Genomic DNA, 22,501 nt, shown 5'->3' with positions numbered 1-22,501 from the left:
TATAATGTAAATCACATACAAATACTGTACCCCCTCCCCTCCCCCGTCTTAAAATAGATTTCTCATTCAAATATTGTGCCCCCTCGCCTCCCAACAATCATAGTATAAGATTCTTTTAAAGTAACAATAGCCCAATAACCCCATCATCTAAATTAATTAAACATATATAAATCATAATATAGGTTTCTCTTAAAATAGCAATATCTCATTAATCCCATCTTCTAAATTTATTACGCATATATATTTCCCCACCCTCCACCCTAACCCTCCCCCACCTCCCAATCAAACCCACCCCCCTGACTTCCGCTATACACCACTCAACAATTCCAAGCATCCCATATATTATTTACTCTGATCATCTGTCAATCTGAACATTCTTACCTAAAGGCTACATATAATTTGGTTTGTTTCATTTCAAGTTTTTATTAGCAAGGATTGGTCAACTCGTTCTTTTTTTCTGCAGCAAATATGAAGATGAAGAGGAAGAAGAGATAACAGTTAAAAAGCAACAGGTGAGTCTGGAAGGGGTCTGCAAGGAGTATATCAATTTGAAGTCTCAATCCTCTCATAAACTGTTCTAGCAATATGTAAAGTTTCCGGGTAAATCTTCTTTTTCCCTGCCTTCTTTTTCCAGACTTATATAGAAGAACAGAAGGAGCTGAAGGAGAGGTAAGGCAAGAATTCATTGTAGTTATTAGCTGTCTGAAAACTAGGAACTCAATGGAAACAACTTGGGTGGTTCAAAATCTTCATGCTGTTTGCTCAATATGTGTACGTATCCTCCAAATGATAAATGTCTATAAAAAAAGAGAGGTGATTTGGGAGTAAATCATCTTGGAACACTGTTCCTACATAGGCATTGGGCAGTGGTGGGTTTCCAATTTTTTTACTACTGATTCGCTTGTGCGCATGCGCAGAAGCATCCGGACAGGTGGGTGGAGCCTCCTGCCAACGCCACTACCAGTTTTCTCGATCTGGGCTAAACTGGCAGAAACCCACCTCTAGCGTTGGGGGAGTAAGGTATAATTTTTTAATATTTGCTTAGTGCACTTTCTATATGCTCATTAAACTGTCCATCTTTTTTTACGTATCTCTTAAGATTGAGTAATGATAGATTTTGAAGTTTATTTCAGTTTCACTTTATTTTTCTGGAGTTGTGTTTGTCCATAAGCAAAGAATATTTGGTGGCAACTGAAGTATTTAAGTACTGAGGTTGTTTGGAGCAGAGAATTTCTTTTTTGTTGGATTTGAACATTCCATTGAACCAAAATGTAATTTGCCTGGCTTTGTTTCTTTGAACCCAGTTCTCATTAGAAAATTATAGTTCTGTATTAGTGGTTTAATGAAACCAGTTACTTAATTGATAAGCCATGGATAAAAGTATTGCAATTTACTAATTGAATCTAATTATTGTAGTTGTAAATGTTTGTGACTATGTGCTGTGTTGTATTAATTTTTAACCTCAAAAAGCACTTTATATTATATTAAATCTATCTTTGTTTTGGATGCAGCTTCCGAAAATTTGTGCTAGAAAGTGATGAAGAAGAAGGTGATAATGGCAATTCTTCAGCTCTACTTCAGAAACGGGTTAAAAGTAAGGAAGAGAAAGTATGTGTCTATATGAGGTAGTATTATTTAGGTCTTTCTTTTTCTCATCTAAGCAGGATACTGTTCTGGAACTCAGCTACTTAGTTTCTGAGGGGGAAAGATGGGAAATACATATTTTTTTTCCATTTAGTTCTCCAGGCTGTCTGAAATAGTAATAATCTCTTCAGATTGGGAGGAACTTTACTTGAATGTCACAGAGGGTATCTTCTTCCTAAGATGACTTTTTCTTGACCATTTCTGATATTCCAAAGGTTCTCAACAATGACGTGTTTCTAATATTTCAGATACCCTTTCTTTAAAAGAAATAGGATAGTGAATGTGTTCTTGGAATCTTCTATGCAATTTATCTGTATTATAGAATACACTGGCCTCTCATGAGATGCTTCACTGGGTAGGGTTAGTGCCTTGCTTTATAGGAGCCTGGGGAGGTCGAAAAGAGCCTCTCCCCCCTCCCGAGGCCCTCCGGAGGCTTCAGAGACCATCCGGAGGCTTCCCTGAAGCCTTCGGAATGCTTAAAACAACCCTCCGATCAAACCGGAAGTGCTTCCGGTTTGCTCGGAGGGTGGTTTTAAGCGTTCCGAAGGCTTCAGGGAAGCCTCCGGATGGTCCCTGAAGCCTCCGGAGGGCCTCGGGGGGGGGGGAGGCTCTTTTTGACCTCCCCAGGCTCCTATAAAGCCTCTGGAGCCTGGGGAGGGCGAAAAAAGCATGTAAAAATGGGGTCGCACGTTGTGCGCGCATGCGCACTGGGGGGGATCACACGTTGCATTATGGGTGCGGCATGCCTGCACACGACCCCCCTGTGCTCCCCCCCTTTCTGGCACGCGAGCCAAAAAAGGTTCGCCATTGCTGACTTAGAACAACTGAATCCCAGTGAATTATATTAGTCAAACATTGTTTTATTTTTATACTTCTCTGAGCAAACAAAGGAATGGATAAAAAAATGCAGGGAGTACAGATCTCACTGTAATGTCCATGGTTATTCCAGTCTGTATTGGATCATTGCAGATTTCTTTTTGGTGTACAGGTAGCCCTCAACTTACAACCACAATTGAACCCAACATTTATGTTGCTAAGTGAGAAATTTGTTAAGTGAGTTTGCCCCATTTTACAACTTTTCTTGCAACATTTGTTAAGTGAAACACCTCAGTTGTTAAATTAGTAACATGGTTGTTAAATGAATCGGGTTTTCCCATTGACTTTGCTTGTCAGAAGATTGCAAAGGGGGATCACATGACTCTGGGACTCTGCAACTGTCATAAATGTGAGCCGGCTGTCAAGCATCCAAATGTAAATCATGGGAGTATGGGAGTGCTGCAGCGGTCATAAGTATGGAAAATGGTCATCTTTTTTCAGTGCCATTGTAACTTCGAACAGTCACTAAGTGAACTGTAAATTGAGAACTACATGTGATTTTTAAAAAACAGACTGCCGGAGGGATCGGAAGTACCTCAGCAAGATAGACAGAAAAAACTGGGCTCTGAAGAGCCTTATGTGAATTCTGGCTGATAAACTGATAAACTGATGCCGAGGATCTTTGGATCAGAACTTTCCTGGAGAGAAAGTGAAGAAGGAGCTGCATCTCATCAGACCTAGAGGAACGTGTTCATTGTAGGTCAGAAATTAGTTCTCTGAATCAGTGTCATGGGAGGCGACATTGTAAAATGGTCGCTACAAAGCTGAAGCTTCTGGACTAAGCATTTGAGCAGCAGTGTGTGGAAGGAGTGATGAGGCCTCGTGAGAAGATTTAAATAACCAACTGACACAAATCAGAATTTGGAAAGGCAAAGATTCTTGCGAGTAGAAAATAACAAAGGATAGATTCGGATTTTGGTGGAAAGAAGAAAAAGAAGGAAAAAATATTGTGGTTTAAATCATTAAGCCCAAAGAGCTTTAAACAACTTGGAGATAGAAGTGAGAATTGACTAACCCAGTGAAATACAAACTTTGAATATGGATCTGAAAAGATTGTGTCTTTAAAAGAGATTAACTGACAATTGGGAACCTCACAGGGGAATAGAAGGAGGAAGGAATGGAAGCTAAAAATAGACTTGCTTTGTTGGAGCTTCTTCTAATTTACATATCTTAAGCAACCCTAATCAATGAGAGGTGGAAGATAACAAGAGGAAAAATCAAGAAAAAGCATTATTTTTTCTGTTCATACCGTATTTTTCGGAGTATAAGATGCAGCTTTTTTCCTCTAAAAAGAGGCTGAAAATCTGGGTGCGTTTTATACACTGAATACAGCATTTTCTGCCTCCTGAAGCACCGCCCCTTCACCAAAATGGCCGTGCATAGCCTTATGGAGGCTTTCAGAGATCTCCTGGGGGCTGGGGAAGGCTGAAATGAATGAAAAACGGACCGTTTTATTGCTACCCCCAGTTCCCAGCAGCACTATGCATGCAATTTTTGACAAAAAAAAAAGGGGCCGTTTTCACAAAAAATGGGCTGGTTTTTTGCTCGTTTTTGCCCCCCCCCCCTCGGAGTACTCTGCAAGTCCCCCCCATGCCTTTAAAAAAAAATGGGCCCGTTTTGGGGAGGATTGCAGAGTGCAAAACTTTTTTTCCCCCTTTCGGAATGCTGTTTAATTAGTGTGGTTGATGAGAATTACATTAGTCAAGTGCTGTGCCAGCAGAAACAAAGTTTTAGGTGCTACAGGTTGTCAGCAATTTCCTTCTCCAACACATGGATAAATACACCTGGAAACATCTGCCTACCTACCTACCTACTCTCTCTCTCCCTCCCTCCCTACCTACTGTATTTCTCTCTCTCTATCCCACTCTATCTACCTATATACCTACCTACCTACCAGTGGTGGGTTCCTGCCGGATCGCACCGGATCGCGCGCTCCCTTTCGGCGCTAAACCCGGAAGTACGGTGTTGCCCCGCCCCTGGCGATGGGACGACGCTTGCCTGCGCTCCACCAGCTCGGCTGGGAACGGAGACGTTTCCTCAGCGGAGCGGAGCGCCTGAAAGGGACGCAGGCTCAGCCTGTCAGGCTGCCACCACTCCACTGAAGACATTGCTGGGCAGAGAAACGTCTCCGTTCCCAGCCGAGCTGGTGGAGCGCAGGCAAGCGTCGTCCCGTCGCCAGGGGCGGGGCAACACCGTACTTCCGGGTTTAGCGCCGAAAGGGAGCGCGCGATCCGGTGCGATCCGGCAGGAACCCACCACTGCTACCTACTCTCCCTCTCTCCCCCTAACTATCTACTGTATTTCTCTCTATTTTTCTCTCTCTATCCCTCTTCCTACCAACCAACCTACCTTCTCTCTCTCTCTCTCTCTCCCCCCCCATCTACTGTATTTCTCTCTATCTCTCTCTATTTCTCTCTCTCTATCCCTCTACCTATCTACACACTCGCTCTCTCCCTACCTACCTACTATATTTCTCTCTCTCCCCTCTACCTATCTACTGTATTTCTCTCTCTATTCTCTCTATCCCTCTATCTACCAACCTACGTACTCTCTCTCTTTCCCTACCTATCTACTGTATTTCTGTCTCTATCTCTCTATTTCTCTCTCTCTATCCATATACCTACCTACCTATCTACACACTCTCTCCCTACCTCCCTACCTACTTATTTCTATCTCTCTCTATAAATATCCCTTTACCTACCTACCTACCTAACTATTCACTCTCCCTACCTACCTACTGTATTTCTCTCTCTTTCTCTCCCTCTCTATCCCTCTATCTACCTACCTACTTTTTAAAAAAATGCCTCTTCAAAACTTGGGTGCGTCTTATACTCCGGTGCATCTTATACTCCGAAAAATATGGTAATTCTATCTTTCCTGGATTTAAAACGGCATTTTAAAATATCGAGTTGTATTGTTGAAAATCATTGAATTGAAAGAATCTGGAGCTATTTGCCGGAAGGAAGAACAAAGAAAGCAAAGTAAGAAGGGTTTGAATTTGTGGCTGTGGTGGAAAAGAAGAATGCCCCCCCCCTTTCTCTTTCTCTCTACTTCAGCAGAACTGGAATATAGAATTGGGAAATAAGAAGAAACTCTGGAACTTAAATTATAATTAACTGTAACTTTTGAACTGGACATTATGGAAAGTTGGGAATTTGAAGAAATACATGAAATTATAAAAAATATGCATGAGTCATTAAAATTAAACTTAGAATTTTGAAGTTAGAAATTAAGGAGAAAAAGAAGCAAGGGAAGAAGAAGGGGAAGGTAGTGAAATTACAGAAGCAATAGAAAATAAAAAGCAGACAAAAGATTTCACTGGGTTTGACAGTGGTACAGGGAAAATTGAAAAGTGGGGGGATATGTCCCAACAAAGAAAAGGGAAGGGATTATAGAAGAAAGGAAAGGAAATGGCCAGACAGGAATAGAGAAGAAAGAAAGGAGTGATAAGAGAAAAGAGGGAGAGAAGACAGGGAGCAGGGGGTGATGGAAAAGTTTGAGAAGGAAGAATATATACCCAGTAGAAAGAAAAAGGAGTTTAGAGTTTGGAGTAAAAGACTCACTAGGAAGAAATGAAAATAATAGAGATATGTGATTTACTCTTTTACATGATAGTTAAACTGAGTTGCTAATTGATTGAATATGATAATGAAAAGATAATCAAATATAAGTTAAAGTATATGAAATATGGATACATATAGAACTTTTAAGAAGATGAATATAAGTGAGGTGCATATTGCTTGTTGCTTTATATAGCAGATCAACAGAATTGTAATAAGCATTGAATAGCAAGGATTGTAATTAAAAGATAATTAAATGTAAGCTAAGAAAAGATATAGAAAAATGGAGGGGGAACTTGAAATATACTTATAAAGGAAAATTATTGAGATTATAAAGAGAGAACTAAAAATTTGGGGCATGTAATGATGTATCTATACAATATTATGATGAGAATAGCTGGAAATTGTAACCAGGTCTACATTTCAGCCAAAAAATAAGTTGGTGTGTGTGTGTGTCAAAATATAATTGCTATATATGTATACTTTTTTGTTTTAAAGGAGGATATAAGTTAAAATTATTAATATGAAAGATGTGTATTGAAATGAAATTACTAATACCATCAACATTAAATAGAGCCTGCTCCAATGCTGAAATACACCATGTAAATGAGATGAAGAGTGTGAAAGAAATGAGAGAGGCAAGAGGAAGAAGAGAGGGTAGAGCAGCGATGGCGAACCTTTTTTGACTTCCGGTTTGCTTGGAGGGTGGTTTTAAGCGTTCCGAAGGATTCAGGGAAGCCTCCAGACGGTCCCTGAAGCCTCCGGGGGGGAGGCTCTTTTCGCCCTCCCCAGGCTCCTATAAAGCCTCTGAAGCTTGGGGAAGGCGAAAAATAGCTTTTAAAAAGATGAACTCAGCTGGCCAGCGCACGCATGCGCGCTGGCCAGCTGACAGGGCAGCGCCTTGCGTGCCCCGACAAATGGCTCCGCGTGCCACTTGTGGCATGCGTGCCATAGGTTCGCCATCACGGGGGTAGAGGGAGGCGGGAAGAGGAGAGAAAGGAGTGGAAAGAGGAAAGAGGAGAAGGAGAGAGGAAGGGGAAATAGAGAAGAGAAGGATGACAGGGAAGAAAGGAGGTAGGGAGGAGGAGAGAGGGAGAAGAAAGTGATGGATAAGATATAAATATGGTATATGGAGAGCAGAAGAGCCAATTATAGTTTTTGGGGGTTGATGGTAAGACGAATTGACATACTACTTAATAATACAAAATGGTGTTGTATGTAATGGTATACATGTGGTATTTGTATGAAAATGAAGAAAAAAAAACTTAAAAAAAAAACCCAGACTGCCTAGAAATGTAGAAAACACTTCCAAGAAATATTAATAACTAGTGATGATATATAAAATAGCATTTTGAAGGAGGAAATGGAGGAGAGAGTTGAAAAGAGGGAAGATGCACAAACGGATTTTTATTTTATTTTATTTTTGCAGAAAAGGTAATGATAGAGGTATAAAATCTTTGGGATCATTCAAACTATATGTAGTATATAGAAGTTCAAGTAGACTCTACTATAGAACAGGGGTGTCAAACTCACGTCATCATTGTGGTGTCATGTGACGTATTAGGACTTCCCCCCCCCCGCTAAACTGGGTGTGGCCGTGGCCAGTGCGTGACGCATATGGCTCACGGGCTGGGAGTTTGACAGCCTGCTATAGAATAACTAAATATTTACGAACAAGCTATTTAAACTAGTTTCAGCCAACAAAGCTGGAATATCTGGAAATTTAATTATTTTCAGTTCAATTGGAGCAGCTTTACATCTTGCTGATTCTCTGCTGTTGTGCTGAATAAATCATTTACTCAACTGTCTTATGAGAACTTGGCCATCCAGTTTTGTCAACTGCCAATGACAAATGGCAGATATGACATCATGAGGCAAAGGATAATATATATTTAAATATATATTGGTATTTTTAAGGGCAAAATAAAGTACAAATATTTTGACTAAAAATAACCTAACTCAAGGATGAATTTGAAAGTAATTAAAAATGTAAATAAAAATCCCCACAACATAATGCTCGAATTGTAAAGGGGTGTTAGTGTTGTCAGTTTAACACTTAATCTCTTTCTTCCAGGAACATGAGGAAGCAGACTATATCAGCTGGTTGAAAGGTCAAAAGAAGCTAGAAGCAGAGAATGAACTTCAAGATCTGGCTAGTAAAGGGCTGGGGACAATTGATGTGGATAACTGTACAAATGGGTTGGAATAACTGGAAGTTATTTTGGTTTAGCATATAATTGATTCTTGGTGATTTAATAGGTCCTGTAAATCCAGATAACAATTATTCAACTGACTTGGATTATTCTCTGAAAATAATCTATTTACTGATCTAGAACTTCCATTTGAGAGTACTAAGTAGGGAAGAAGGACAGACTTTATTCTTTACCATTTGAGTGGTTTCTTTTATTGATCATCCTCTGGCTAATTTTAATTGCAATTTGTTGCAATAAAATAATGGAAGGAAAAAGGCTCATTATGAAGATGACATATCAAAAAACCAAAAACTTGAAAGATCTTGTTAGGGTTCTTTGTGTCTCATAATTTGTCCACCACCTTCCATGGTTTTAGGATAAAATGGTCATAAAAGAGTTCTGTAGATCATCCCTGAGTAAAGAAAGTGGGCTGGCAGTTATCTTTCAATTTAATGGTGATTCTTGTTCACGTTTTCATTCTTAGTAATATGTTTTGGATTTCATCTGTGTATTTCTAATTATCTCCACAGATACCACTGAAAATGTACTGGAATGATCCAAAACTGGATGAAGGGGAGCAGTTTCTGAGAGATTATATCTTAAACCAATGTTATAAGGAAGGAAGCAGTGAGGAGGAGGAGGAGCATCAACAAAAAGGGTCAATACTTTTTAAGCTTTTGACTTTTTTCTTCCCCTTCAAAATTGGAGAAAGAGTGAGCTAATAGGAAAAGAATCCATTGATTTCTCAGTCTACTAATAATGTATTACACAGATCTATATTCAAATTTATGTATAAAAACTTTGAGGTTATCACTACCATGTTTCCCTGAAAATATGACATGTCCTGAAAATAAGGCCATGCCACATTTTTCAGGTGAGCAAAAATATAAGCCTCCCCCAAAAATAAGCCCCCTGGACAACCCCAGCCAGGCACAGCGCCGCTCACCGACCTAGTGGTATCCCGAAGGCACCAAGCTGTGGGAACCTGGGGTGGGTGGGTAAAGGCGCTCGTGTTGCTTGGTGCCTTCAGGATACTGCTAGGTTGGTGAGCGGCACTGTGCCCAGTTGGAGAAGGGGGTTGCCGGGCAACTGCTCTCTTGCGAGCAGGCTCCCGAAGAGCCAGGCACAGCTGTATTGCGCTGTCACAGCAGCGCAACACAGCAGCCATGAAGTGACCATGCTCACGAGCAGTCACCCGGCAAATCCCCTTTCTAGCCAGGCACAGCACCATTCACTGACCTACAGGTATCGCCAAGCCATGTGAGTGCCTGTTCGCCACCCCCCCCGGCTCCCGCGGCTTGGTGTCTTTGGAATGTCCCTAGGTCAGTGAATGGGGCTCTGCATGGCTGGAGAGGGGGGGTTCTGCAAGCGGCTTTTCCAATCCCCGCTCGCGTGCCTCCCAGCCTCACGATGCCCTTGCCCAACTCTCCCTGCAAGCCAGGGCACCTCTGCTGCCGCCGCCGCCATCCCAGCTTGGCTTTTTCTGTGGCTTCCAAACCATGGAGGTAGAATGCCGAGTCTTCCGGCAGTGGCCGCTCTGGGAGTACACTCTATGGTTGTACTCTCTGGGAATACGCTCTGCTGGTAGCCGGCCCACAATCATAGAGCGTACTCCCAGAATGGTCACTGCCGGAAGCCGCTTGCTCAACCTCCCTCTCCAGCCCTGCAGAACCCCATTCACTGACCTAGGGGCATTCTGAAGGCACCAAGCCGTGGGAGCTAGGGGGCAGTGAACAGGCATTCATACAGCTTGGCAATACCCATAGGTCAGCGAACGGGGCTGTGCCTGGCTGGAAAGGGGGTTTGCCGGGTGACTTCTTGTGAGCGTGGTCACTTCATGGCTGCTGTGTTGCGCTGCTGTGATAGCACAACACAGCTGTTTGATCCTGAGGCTGTGCCCAGCTCTTCGGAAGTCCGCTTGCAAGAGAGCAGCTGCCTGCCTACCACAAAACAATAAGCCCTCCCCTGATGATAAGGCCGAAGCCATATTTTGTGGGGCAAAAGAAAATAAGACTGTCTTATTTTTGGGAAAACACGGTAGTATCTCATTAAGGATGTAACTCGGTTTGCAACAGCTATAAAAAAGGCAATTCTGTTTTAAGGATCATTTGGAAAGGGATTGAAAATAAACTTGACCACACCATAATACTCTTTGATACCTCTGTGAGACATTCAGATTTGGAATTTTGAGTACTAAAGTGGATGTGGTAGCCACATTTGAAACAAGAAGTGATAGAATAAGTGTGAAAAAAACTGATAGAATGATTGAGGGTTACAACACCATCTCTCTGAATGGATGAATCTGTTTCATTTATGAAAAAGCAACTGAAGGATGATGTCACTGAAATGTATAAAATCATGTACAGTGTGGGGCAGATGGCTAGAGAGAAGCTTCTCTTCAGACTTTAGAACTAGGGTCATTCAGTGCAGCAGGTTGGAGATTTAAAATAAAATAAAATAAAAGGTTCTTTGCTTGGCACATAGCTAATGTTATCTGTGGAAATTAATTTTCACAAGATGGGATTTACACTGACTTGAATAGCTTTAAAGGAGGTTTGAATAAATTAAAGGAGAATAGTCCTGATATACTGAATGTTACCTCAGATGGGGACATGTCTCAAACTACCAGTTAGAAGGGAATATTGGTAGGGAGAGTTATCTCTCCATTTTGAGGTTTTCAGCACCCTAGAAACACTGATTGACTACTGTGAGAAACCAGTTGCAAGATTACCTCGGTTTAATAACAACAAGGCAATTCCTCTGTTCTTATGTTCCTCTTGTTCCTGGTATTAGAGTAGCCTAATTCTTCCATTATTTGTTCAGTATGTTTGCATGCAATCTAAGTATAGCTTTAGCTACCAGGCATTATATAGAATTACATACACTAGCTAGGCTCTGTTTTTCAATTGTTAATTAGACTGACAACATAGTAATTTGGCCAATAGTATTGTAGCAATCTCTGCAGTTCTCCTAGAAATTGAACTTTGGCCCTATTGGCTGCTTGAAAGAATGTTTGATTTATGTGGTCAATCATATTAGGAGTTGTGAGAAATGGTCATTGGTTATTGGTTATTGATAGGGGCATATTTACCACCAGGCTGTTTAATTGAAATATGGCCCCTAGACTGCCTAAATTTGGATAGGGTCCAAACGTTCAGAGTAAACCACTACATAGCATTGACATCATAAGATTGGTGTATTCCATTTAAGTGCTATACTTTATAAAACAGTTCCCTTGATTTAAACTTAATTCATTTGCCAAATATTGTAAATTGTTCTGTATCTACTAAAGTTTATAAAATGCTTTATAAATAATTTAGCTACAATTTAGATATAACTCCAGTGGAGATAGGACCTATTTTTGAAATAATGCTGCTTCTGAGAATTCCGGAAGTGTTATGTAATGGGCTGGGGCAGAAAGAGGAATATTGGATTGTTGAAAATATTTCAGCTGTGTTTGATCATGTCAGTTTCTTAAACTTTTTGCTCCCAGGACCCCTTCCGTCTTTTAAAAATTAATGGGGACCATGAAAAAGTTTTCATTTGTATGGATTATATTTATTAACATTAAACATTAAAATTGATGCATTATAAAATATTTATTTATTGAATAACAATATTAAGTTCATTAGATATTAACATAAATATTTTTCATGAAAATTCCCAATATTTTTAACAAATTAAGTTTACATTGTTTTAAAGTTTTGCAAATATCGTTAATATGCGGCATTTTGATTTCATGGACCCTTAAGAGGGTCTTGGGACCTCCAGTGATCCTAGAATCATGCTTTAAGAATCACTGACTTACTTAATACTGTGTCCGATATGTGCTGCCTCACCATAGGCTACCTGGGGTCCAGCTGGCTGTTTCAGACTCATCAGATGAGGGTGAATTCTTCTTAAAGAAGCAAGAAGATTTTGAGCGCAAGTATAACTTTCGTTTTGAGGAACCTGAAGCACAACATGTAAGTGTGGTGGAAGTGTGGTAGAAATCTGAATCGGAAGGCCAAATTCTCAGTTCCAAAAATGTTGGGTAAAAGCCCCTTTCTCTTTTCACACCCATTTCCTCCCTAACAGGTAAAAACATATCCCCGCATTATTGCAACATCTGTCCGTCGAAAGAATGAGCACCGCAAAGAGAAGCGCCAAGAAATACAGGAGCGCAAGATAAAAGTGAGTGGCATGGAATCTGGCCTAAATCTTGATCTAATGTACCTCATTAATTAATGTACCACCTTTATCTCTTAATCAACACTCTCTTTCCTAGTTCATGGACTTACTAATTTGTTTAAAAGGAAAGGGAACAGAAGCAGCAGGAGCTGAAGCACCTGAAGAACCTGAAGCGTCAGGAGATCCTGGAACGGCTAGAGAAGCTACATAAAATCACTGGTAGAGCAGGTAGCAGTTTTCAAGAAAGTGACCTGGAAGGAGACTTTGATCCCCACCTGCATGACCAACTCATGGAGGTGAGGGTTCTTTCTTTTGCTTAGACAGAATAAGACATAGACTGCTCTAGTGTAAACCTGATCCCTAATTTCCAAGTTTAAGAGTCTTGATTGTGTGGAACTGGGGCTGTGGTAGAATAGCAACCAGCTTAAAGTCACCTAGGGAGTTTATGGCACTAGTGAAATTTAATGGTGGAACTGCTCAAAATTCAGTTTTTTTTTTCTTTGTTCTTCGCATTTCAAGACAAGTCCTTGCTTGCCTAAGTACTGGCTTACTGTAAATCTAGATTTGACTTTGTGTACAGCTGGTTGATTGATCATTTTTGGAGAATATAGCAACTGAATGCATGAACTAGAAATGCCTGGAAAAAGTAACCTTCCCAAGAACCCAGCAAAATATTTAACTGTTAAAGGCATTGCCCTTAAAGTCTGCTGAAACTAAGGAGGAGTAGCTCAGAAATGTGCCAGCATCTTCACTAGAAAACAGACAGTTTTCTTACTGCATTGATCAGAGTAAAACATTTGTTGTTATAATTCAAAATGACATACTATTTAATATCTATGAGTATCCTAGTAAATTTGTAAGGGCTTGGTTGCTCACTTATCATTGTCCTTGTTACTCTCACCATTTGCATTTTTAAAACATCTGCCTTCAAATAACTGCCCTGCTAATACCTAACCAAGCCTAATTGATCTAAAAAAGGTGAGCAGGATTATATTTGTTTATTTTGTGAATGGGAAATGATGAAGAGATACCAGAAATGTAGACTAGGCTGGAAAGCTGTAAAAACATCCTGAAAGAATGCAGACCTCTTCCATTTAATCATCAAAAAATGATATGTCCATGTCCATAAAATCACTGCTACTCAAGCTTGACTTTTTTTAATAAACCTTTTTATTTTTTCATTTTTATAACATATAATCACATGTATACTATTACATAGCCAACATCATATTGTATTATTAAATGTTTACATCAATTCATCTTACCAACAACTCCAAAAGCCAATTATTGGCTCTTCTGCTCTCCATACACCATATTGTACTTTAGTCATCACTTTATTCTCCCTCTCTCCTCCCACTCCCTACCTCCTTTCCTTCCTCTGTCATCCTTTCCTTCTCAACTTCCCCTTCCTCTCTCCTTCTCCCTCCCTCCCCTTACCACTCCTCATTTCTCTCCTCCTCCTCCCCCCTTGCCCTCTCTCCTATCCCTCTCTTCTTCCCTTACCTTTCTCCTCTACTTCCCACTCTTCATCTCATTTACTTGATGTATTTCAACTTCTGAGCGAGCTCCATTTTATGTTGATGGTATTTATAATTCCTTTTCAATATACATATTTAATTTTAATTTTCTCCTCCTTTTAAATAAAAAAAACCAATATAACAGAAAAGTATACATATGTAGTCATTGTGCTTTTAACACATACACGCACACACACCAGCCTAATTTTGATCAAGATGTAGACCTGGTTACAATTCCCTGCTATTCTCATCATTATCTTTATATAATTATACATTCTTACATGCCCCCAATTTGTGATTCTGTCTTTTTATCTCAATAGTTTCCCATTGTAGGTATATTCCTGTTCCCTCTCCATTTTTCCATATCTTGGGTTAGATTACCTTTAATTGTCTCTAGATGGCAATCGTCGCTGTTCAATATTCGTTACACTTCCCTTTATTATATAAAATAAGCGGTAAACATCTCACTTTATTCATCATCTTAAAAGTTCTATATATGTCCATGTTTCATATATTTTGACCCATGCTTAGTTGTCCTCCTATTGTCATATTCAATCAATTTGCAACTCAATTTAATTATCATGTATAAAAAGTGGATCACAAACCTCTGCTTTACAACCTCCCCATATCAGTTTCATATTTATCCATATTCCTTATATTTTAACCTTTACTTAGCTATCTTTCCATTATCATATTCTACCAGTTAGTCTTTTGACCCACTTCTCTGTTCCTGTCTTCTCCCTTTTCTTTATTTTGACACATCCACTCTCTTCAATTTTCCCCAGTCACCATCAAGAGGATATTTTATATTTTTCCGGTGGATTCGAGGGAGGGGTCACATGAGGGTTTTAACACAGCCTGATTGGTCCATAGACTGAGAGAAAATTGTTAAATGCTCCTTCCTTTCCAGTAGCTCCCAGTTTCCTCTCAGTCTTTTGGTCCTAGCACTGTGTAGTTCTACTTCTGGTAGGAATAATAGTTTTTAAGGTAGATTGAAAATTTGATTTGATTTGATTTTAATTGGATACACTAAATTCAAAATTATAGGCTGCGGCCCAGAGACAGTCTTCCTGTCTGAGCGGTTGGGGAAGGGCCCTGTGGGGCAATCCTTTCCTCTCCCCCCGCGGGCCAAGGAGTCCAAACCGGTTCCCGGGTGTGCAGGGGTGTCGGCCTCAAACTGTTGCAGCCTTGGGAGTCCGCTAACCTTTCCGGCGCCTGAGAAGCACGCGAAGAGCTCCGTTTTGCCGCCCGATTCAGCGGCAGCAGTTAATTTCAAACTGCTGCTCCCGGCGATTGAGAGGAGCGCGTGAGTGACTGACGCGCACGGAGGCTCGTAAGACAAACGGGCCTCTGCGGAGCTGCAGAAAGCCGCGGCGCTTTAATTCGAGCCGCGGCACTTGGGACAAGCTGCAGCTGCTACTTAGAGCAGAGGAGCGATCCTCAAGGACCTCGTTAAGCAATTGCGGCCATTTTCTTGTTGCGGCGGCCATTTTGATTCGCGTCACATGCGCGGAACCGCAAACAGCCTCCTGAGAAGCCTTTGACTGCAGCGCCTCACTCCAAAGGGGAGACAGCAGTCAAGGAATTTCTCCAAGAGCCCAGCAGTCTACAGAAGGCACGTGAGTGGGGCAATGGCGACTGTTCCGGAGGCAGACCTTCCTCAGGCTCCAGAGGGTGCCCTTGTAGAGGGTGGTGAAGCACAGATGGACAGGGCTACCACATCTAACCCCAAGGCCTCCCAGCGTTCTTCTAGGGCGGCCACCAGAGATGAGCAAAGGAGGCAGAGAGCCTTGGATAAAGTGGTGGCCAGAGCAGAGAGGCAGGCTCAAGGGCCCAAACCTAGGCCTAGGTCTAGATCCCCAGTTAGGCCTCCTTCGGTTCAATCTGGATCTTCTCCCAGGCGGTTCAGCCCATCTTCACCCTCAGTATTCCCAGAATCTACAAGGGGTTTCAGGCAATCCAGGTCTCCTTCTCCCCCAGCCTCGCTTACTCCTCTTGGGGGGGGGGGAAGCTGACCCCTTGGAAGGTTCCTCTAGATCCTTTCTGCCCGCTTCCAGGTTGGCCCCTTAGAATCCTGGCCCACTCCAGGATGATCTCGAGGATTTGGAGCTCTTACCCGAGAGCATTAAGAGGCTCATTTCAGCTGCCATTACACGTGGCATAGCACAGAAGGACAGGGCTCCTCATTCCAGTAGATCCCTTGGTCGCCACCTTTCTAGGACCTCTTCCCCATCTGTAGTGAGCGAAGCCTCCACCCGGGGGAGGACAATTAAAACGACATGGGGTTTTCGGAGGACGAGGATTCCGCTCTTCCGGATTCCCCCTCATCCTCAGCCTTGCTTCCCCCAGCCATGTTTAAGCCTCTGCTGCACAAGACATGGAAGACCACAATGATTGGTACTGGGGATCCCACAGTTCCCCCACCCAGGGATCCTGACATGGCTATGTTTTCCAACACAGCTACTAACAAGGCGGAGATCCCTGCTCCGCCTTTTTTCTTAGAAGTAGTCAAAAATCAATGATCTCGCCCTTCAAATTTCACCAATCCAGGTAGCAATGACCGTCGTTTTTATTAAGTGGAGCAAACCTTTGCTAAGGCATTACAGCTACCCAATATAGACACCCCCATAGCCGCTTTGATCTCCTCCCCTCCTGTGGTCTCTGGGGATGCAGCGGACAAAATGAAGCCAAAGGATAAGAGGGCGGAGCTCACCTTGAGGAAGAACTTTAATGCATCAGCCTGGGCGGTTAAATTGGCGGCTGCCGCCTCCTATTTTAATTGTACCACCGTCATGTGGCTTCAGAAACTTCAGGAGCGTATTCCAATCCAGGACGAGCGTCTCCACCAAGATATAACTAAAATCATAGCTGCCTCTCAATTTTTGGCCGATGCTACCCTAGACGCTGTGAAATTCGCCTCCAGTGCCCTGGCCACCTCTGTCACATCCCATCACCTGTTGTGGCTCCGCAATTGGCAGATGGACAATAAGGCTAAGTGGAGTCTGGCGGCGGCCCCCGATTCGGGTCCCAATCTTTTTGGGGAGGCCCTGGACCCCATATTAATAGAAAATAAGGATAAGAAGAAGATCCTCCCTTCCAATGCCAAGAAGACAGAGTCCAGACCTACCCCTTACCGCAGACCCTCTTGCAGGGCTCCGGAGCAGGATCACCAGCAGAGGTACTCCTCCTTCAGATCGGATAGGCAGTTCTCCCACCCCTACTACCAGGACCGTAACAGGTTCCAGAGTCAGACCAGGCGGCCCTTTCGTGTGGGGGGGGGGCGGCTGCCCCTTCCGCAGGGGGAAGTGACTCGAACCTGGGCCTTCCCATAGACGGCTGTCTGGCAAACTATGCGGATCAGTGGGACGAAATCACCACCAACGCCTGGGTCAGGGCTACCGTTCGGCACGGACTGAGACTGGAGTTCCTCTCCAACCCCCCGAATCTTTTCAGGACGTTTCCCCTCTCTCGGGATCCGGAACGTCGACGCCTTATGGATCTCGCCTTAGAACATCTTCTCGAGATTCAGGCCGTCGAACCCGTTCCACCCGCAAAGCGCCACTACTCCAACCTATTTGTGGTCCCAAAGAGCTCAGGGGGGCTGGAGGGTGATTCTAGATCTCAAGCGTCTGAATCAGTACCTCCTTTACAGATGCTTCAAAATGTCATTCCTCAGGTCAATTCTCCAGGGCGTCAGGCGGGGGGATTACATGGCCTCGATAGACTTGACCGAGGCCTACCTCCACATTCCCATCCTGCCTGCCCACCGCAAATACCTAAGGTTTTCCCACGAGGCCCTACACTTCCAGTACCGGGCTCTACCCTTCGGTCTGGCCTCAGCACCCCGTACCTTCACAAAGGTTCTGGCAGCATTGGTGGCTCACCTGCGCTCGATGCCGGTGTGCCTCCAATGCTACCTGGACAACGTGTTGGTTCAAGCAAAGTCCCTTCCCCAAGTCACTCACGACCTCCAACTCACCATCAAGTGTCTTCAGTCCCTGAGGTTCTCCATCAACTTCCCCAAAAGCCATCTCAACCCATCCACACGAATCTTACATCTAGGGACAGTAATAGATTCAGAGACAGGGGTGGTCCAACTCTCCCCAGACAGACTTACCAGTCTTCGTCAGCTCGTAATCAAGGTTCGCAGAAGTCGGTCAGTTTCCATCCTGACCTTGTCTCAGCTACTTGGCAAGATGGTCTCCTGCATCGGCATAGTTCCGTGGGCCCGACTCCATCTTTGGCCACTGCAGTGGGCCTTGATCCCATACCAGAGGAGAAGGATGAGCAACTCCCGGCAGTCTCTTCGACTTCCAACGGCAGTCCGGGTGTCCCTCCAGTGGTGGCTTTCTCCAGCTCTATGTCGGGGCAACACGTTCTGGGAACCGGACAGAGTGACGGTGATGACAGATGCCAGCCTGTTTGGCTGGGGGGCCCTGATGGAGTCCAAGATGGGATAGGGTTGTTGGACGGGCTCAGATCTCCGCCACAACATCAATTAGTTGGAGCTGAAGGCGGCTCGCCTGGCCCTGCAACACTTCAAGATCTTTGTGCAAGGCCGCCATGTACTGCTTTTGACGGAAAATGTCGCCACAAAGGCCCACATCCTTGGGGCGCACAGGACGCCCCGTAGAGGCTCCTGCCGGAGGAGCGGCACCACGGGGGATCCCCTGGATCGGCGGCGGCCGGGGGGGGCCGCCTCGCTCTAGGCACCGGGGAGCATGATGGGGGACGCTCCGGCGTCTTCGCTGCGAGGCTGACGGAAGAAAAAAACAAGCAGAAGGACGTGGCTAGAGGCGCTGAAATAGGGCGCGTGGGCGGAGAGACATCTATCTTCAGTGGTGTCCGAACACATTTCTGGGGAGTCCACCCATCAGGCGGACTGGCTGAGCCGAGCGACCCTCGACAACGGCGAATGGAGTCTCCAGCCACAACTGTTCTGGAAGATATGCCTGAGATTCGGCACCCCGCTGGTGGACTTGTTTGCAACGCCACTCAACGCTCAGCTCCCGAGGTTCTTCTCTCATTTCAAGAACCGGCTGGCGGAGGGGACAGATGCCCTCAGGAGCAGATGGCCTCGGGGCCTACTTTATGCCTTCCCTCCCATTCCCCTTATCCCAGGGACCATCAGGAAGGTAGTGTCAGAGAAGGCCCGAGTCATTTTACTGGCCCCCTATTGGCCCAGGAGGCCATGGTTCACGGACCTGATGTTACTCTCAGTGTCCCAGCTGTGGAGGATACCTCAGGAGGAGGTCGTCTTGTGCCAGGGGATTCTAATCCATCCGGAGCCCCAGTGGCTCCACCTGACTGCCTGGCACTTGAACGGCAGCTCCTGAGGGGAGCCCACCTTTCCGCCAAGGTCATTCAGACCTTGGAGGCCGCTAGGCGTCCGTCCACCACCAGAATCTACAATTCGACCTGGTCGGCGTTTGTTAGGTGGAGCGTGCTGCTGGACCTAGATCCAACCAAGGCCTCGGTGGCTAACATCCTAGACTTTCTGCAAAAGGGATTGGATGACGGCCTGGCCCTAAACACCCTATGCAGGCAGGTAGCCGCCTTGGCCACGGTTCTGGGGGGGGGGGAAGGGGCTCATTCTCTTTCTCATTCCCCTCTAATCAAACAGTTTTTGAAGGGGGCGGTGAACCTCACCCCCCCCCCATTCACAGGTTCCCAACTTGAGACCTTCCCCTGGTTCTCAAAGCCCTGACGGGTCTCCCATTTGAGCCCATCAGGGTGGTTCACATGTGGCTGCTGACCCTTAAGGTGGCGTTTTCTGGTAGCCATCACGTCGCCCAGAGGCATCTCGGAATTTTTCAAATTTTCCAAATTCTGATTTATGGCAGTTGGTTAATTAAAACTTCCCACATGGTCAAGGTTAGGTTATCAGTTATCAGTAAGAAGAAGTGCTTTTTTTTTTTAAGTTAAAATATATTAGTTGGACGAAATTCAAACAGAGTAAGTCTTTCGGAATGTTTGGTTTCTATTTCAAATCCAAAACCAAGTTTAGAGTTTATATTTGAGTGGGTTTGTCACTTCTCTGCTTTTTCCCTTTATGTCCGAGATTGTTTCAAATAAATAGCTTTTGGGAGGGCTGGTGTTTCAACCCTCCATTTTCCTTTTCTTTCTTTCTTTCTTTCTTTCTTTCTTTCTTTCTTTCTTTCTTTCTTTCTTTCTTTCTTTCTTTCTTTCTTTCTTTCTTTCTTTCTTTCTTTTTGAAAGAATCCCAATCTGACCATCAATATTATTTATGTTCTCAAGATTTCTTTGCCTTTTCCAGGTTTGATTTATGGCTGTGGGTTGGATAACTTTTCTTACCAGTCTTTCATCTCTTCCACACCGTCCTGTTCATTGCTTTGACAAGAAGCCAGCATCTTGTCAGCCATATTGCAGACTGCTACCCCGACTCCGATTCATAGGGCAAATTTCCAACCTGCGAGGGACCTGTTGCCTCCCTCTGGGTCTGATGAGACAGTGCCCACCTTCACCCTGCCTTCCAGAGTGGTTCTGATCCAAAAAGGATCTCAGAGATGGTTTGTCAGACAGGGTTCATGTGAGGCTCTTAAAAGCCCACACCCCCCACGTCTGTCCAGCTGAAAAACTTCCTGTCAACTCTCAAGCTTGACTTGAAGGAAACTTGTTTGTTTGCTAGGATGTGTCAACCATCCCACTCAGTGCATGGAGGGGATCTTGGGGCCACAAAGTAGGCTCATTTGGAGAAAAGATCCATAACAACCCAAATCACGGTATTCCCAGTGCTCTCTGGTAATTTCATAATAAAGTTTATTGATATTTCCTTCCTTGAGGGGCTCACCACGGTCTGCAGCAGCCCTGGGGGTCTTCTGGGTAGCCTTTTTCTCAATGCACACACAGGGCAGCTAGCTACATAGGTCTCTGTCCTTCTTCATGCATGACCACCAAAACGTTTTACTTGGTGGAGAGTTTTCACAAACCCAAAGTGCCCTGCTGCTTTTGTATCGTGGTTGGACTGTAATACCAGGACTCATTGGCTTGCCGGAATATACAATTTGGCCCCCATCCCTGCCAACCCATCTCTAATCGAGAGCTCATTTCTATGTTGCTGAAACAATTCATTTCCGCTAAAGCCCCTCCTAGAGTTTGCACTAGACCTTCGGCTACTGGCGATGGCTCGCTGTTGTCTTGTGAGGACTGACATGAACTACTTGCTTAGATGGATGATGGAGTTGACTTCTTCTTTGGTATTGTTTGACTATGGCATCTGGAGAGGGCATCTACAAGGAAGTTCTTTTCCCCAAGTAGACAACAAAGTGTGAAGTCTAACTGACTGAAGTACTAAATCAATTGAACTTGCTTGGGGGATAGCTTGGGGGTGGGGGGTTAGCTCTTCCAAATTCTTGTGGTCAGTCCACACTTCAAAAGGAATTTTGCTGCCTTCCAGAAACTGCCTCCACATGAGGAGGGCCCAGTGGATTGTGTAGGATTCCTTATTCCAGATAGCCCATTGCGTCTCCCTTTCAGGAGAGTGAGAAGTATAGGCACAAGGCTGTACTTCCCTCTTCGAATTCCTATGGAGAAGCATTGCTCCCACAGCCACGTTGCTTGCATCTGCTTGAATTATGAATGGCTTGCCTGCGTTGGGATGCTTTAAAACTGACTCAGTGGTGAAGAGATGTTTTAATTTCTCAAATGCCACTTGGCACTAGTTACTACTTTAAGGGTTGAGTCTGGGTTAATTAGCCCTTCTGTCTTTTTATAAGTTTGTGATGGGCAGGACAATCTGGGCAAATGTAGAGATGAACTGCTGATAAAAGTTAGCAAAGCTGAGGAAACTCTGCAGCTGTTTCTTCATATAAGGAGCCTCCTACTCCAGAATTGCCTACACTTTCTCAGGGTCCATTTCCACACTTTTCTGCAAAATCCTGTACCCCAGTTAATCCAATCTGATCTTATGAAAGTCACACTTGGATATTTTTGCATAAAGCTACGCCTCTCTGAGCTTCTTGAACATAGCCCTGACCAATTTTACATGCTCCTTAATTGTTTTGGTGTAGATCAAAATATCTAAGTATACTAGGACTCCTTTTATGCAGATGTTCATGTAGGACCTCATTTACCAGTTGCATGAAGATGGCTGGGGCCCCATGCAGTTCAAATGGCATCACTCAGACCTCCTCCAGCTTTTCAGCTTTTTCTGATGGCCATGCCCCATCGGATTGGGCCCCTGCTCCACACTGGGATAGCGCTGGTGCTTCTTGAGCCAGACTTTCTCGTGACCTCTTTTTCTCTAAGTCTTTCTCTGTAAACAGCATCATTCCTCAAGCCTCCTGATGGGTTCCAGGCAGAGTAGTACTTGAGAATTAGCTTGATGTCAACTGTCCCACTTAGTGCATACAATAAATAAAGACTCCTGGGCCATTTTTTGTTTCTAAGAGTATAATTTACTGAGCAGTTATGGATATGGAAATAATGAAACAAATTCTAACAGCTTCGCATGCAAACAGCATAGTTAAATGTTCCACTTTTCCTTGCCCTCCACCCCCCATCTTATTCCATCCAATCAATT

General features: G+C 43.9%; 1 protein-coding gene across 1 annotated transcript in view; it reads left to right on the top strand.

Moving 5' to 3' along the window:
* Positions 1 to 22,501, top strand: part of KRI1 (KRI1 homolog) — a 50,112-nt gene that overhangs the window by 8,988 nt on the left and 18,623 nt on the right. Inside the window, exons 5-12 of the mRNA XM_081949859.1 lie at positions 464 to 512; positions 635 to 669; positions 1,512 to 1,608; positions 8,155 to 8,232; positions 8,803 to 8,930; positions 12,117 to 12,237; positions 12,350 to 12,445; positions 12,568 to 12,738. Coding sequence (XP_081805985.1) covers positions 464 to 512; positions 635 to 669; positions 1,512 to 1,608; positions 8,155 to 8,232; positions 8,803 to 8,930; positions 12,117 to 12,237; positions 12,350 to 12,445; positions 12,568 to 12,738 — 775 coding nt within the window. The remainder of the gene's footprint in view (positions 1 to 463; positions 513 to 634; positions 670 to 1,511; positions 1,609 to 8,154; positions 8,233 to 8,802; positions 8,931 to 12,116; positions 12,238 to 12,349; positions 12,446 to 12,567; positions 12,739 to 22,501) is intronic.

The sequence above is a fragment of the Natrix helvetica genome (assembly GCF_964273705.1).
Source record: "Natrix helvetica genome assembly, chromosome: 1".
NCBI lineage: Eukaryota > Metazoa > Chordata > Lepidosauria > Squamata > Natricidae > Natrix > Natrix helvetica.
This window is presented reverse-complemented; position numbering and strand designations above follow the sequence as displayed.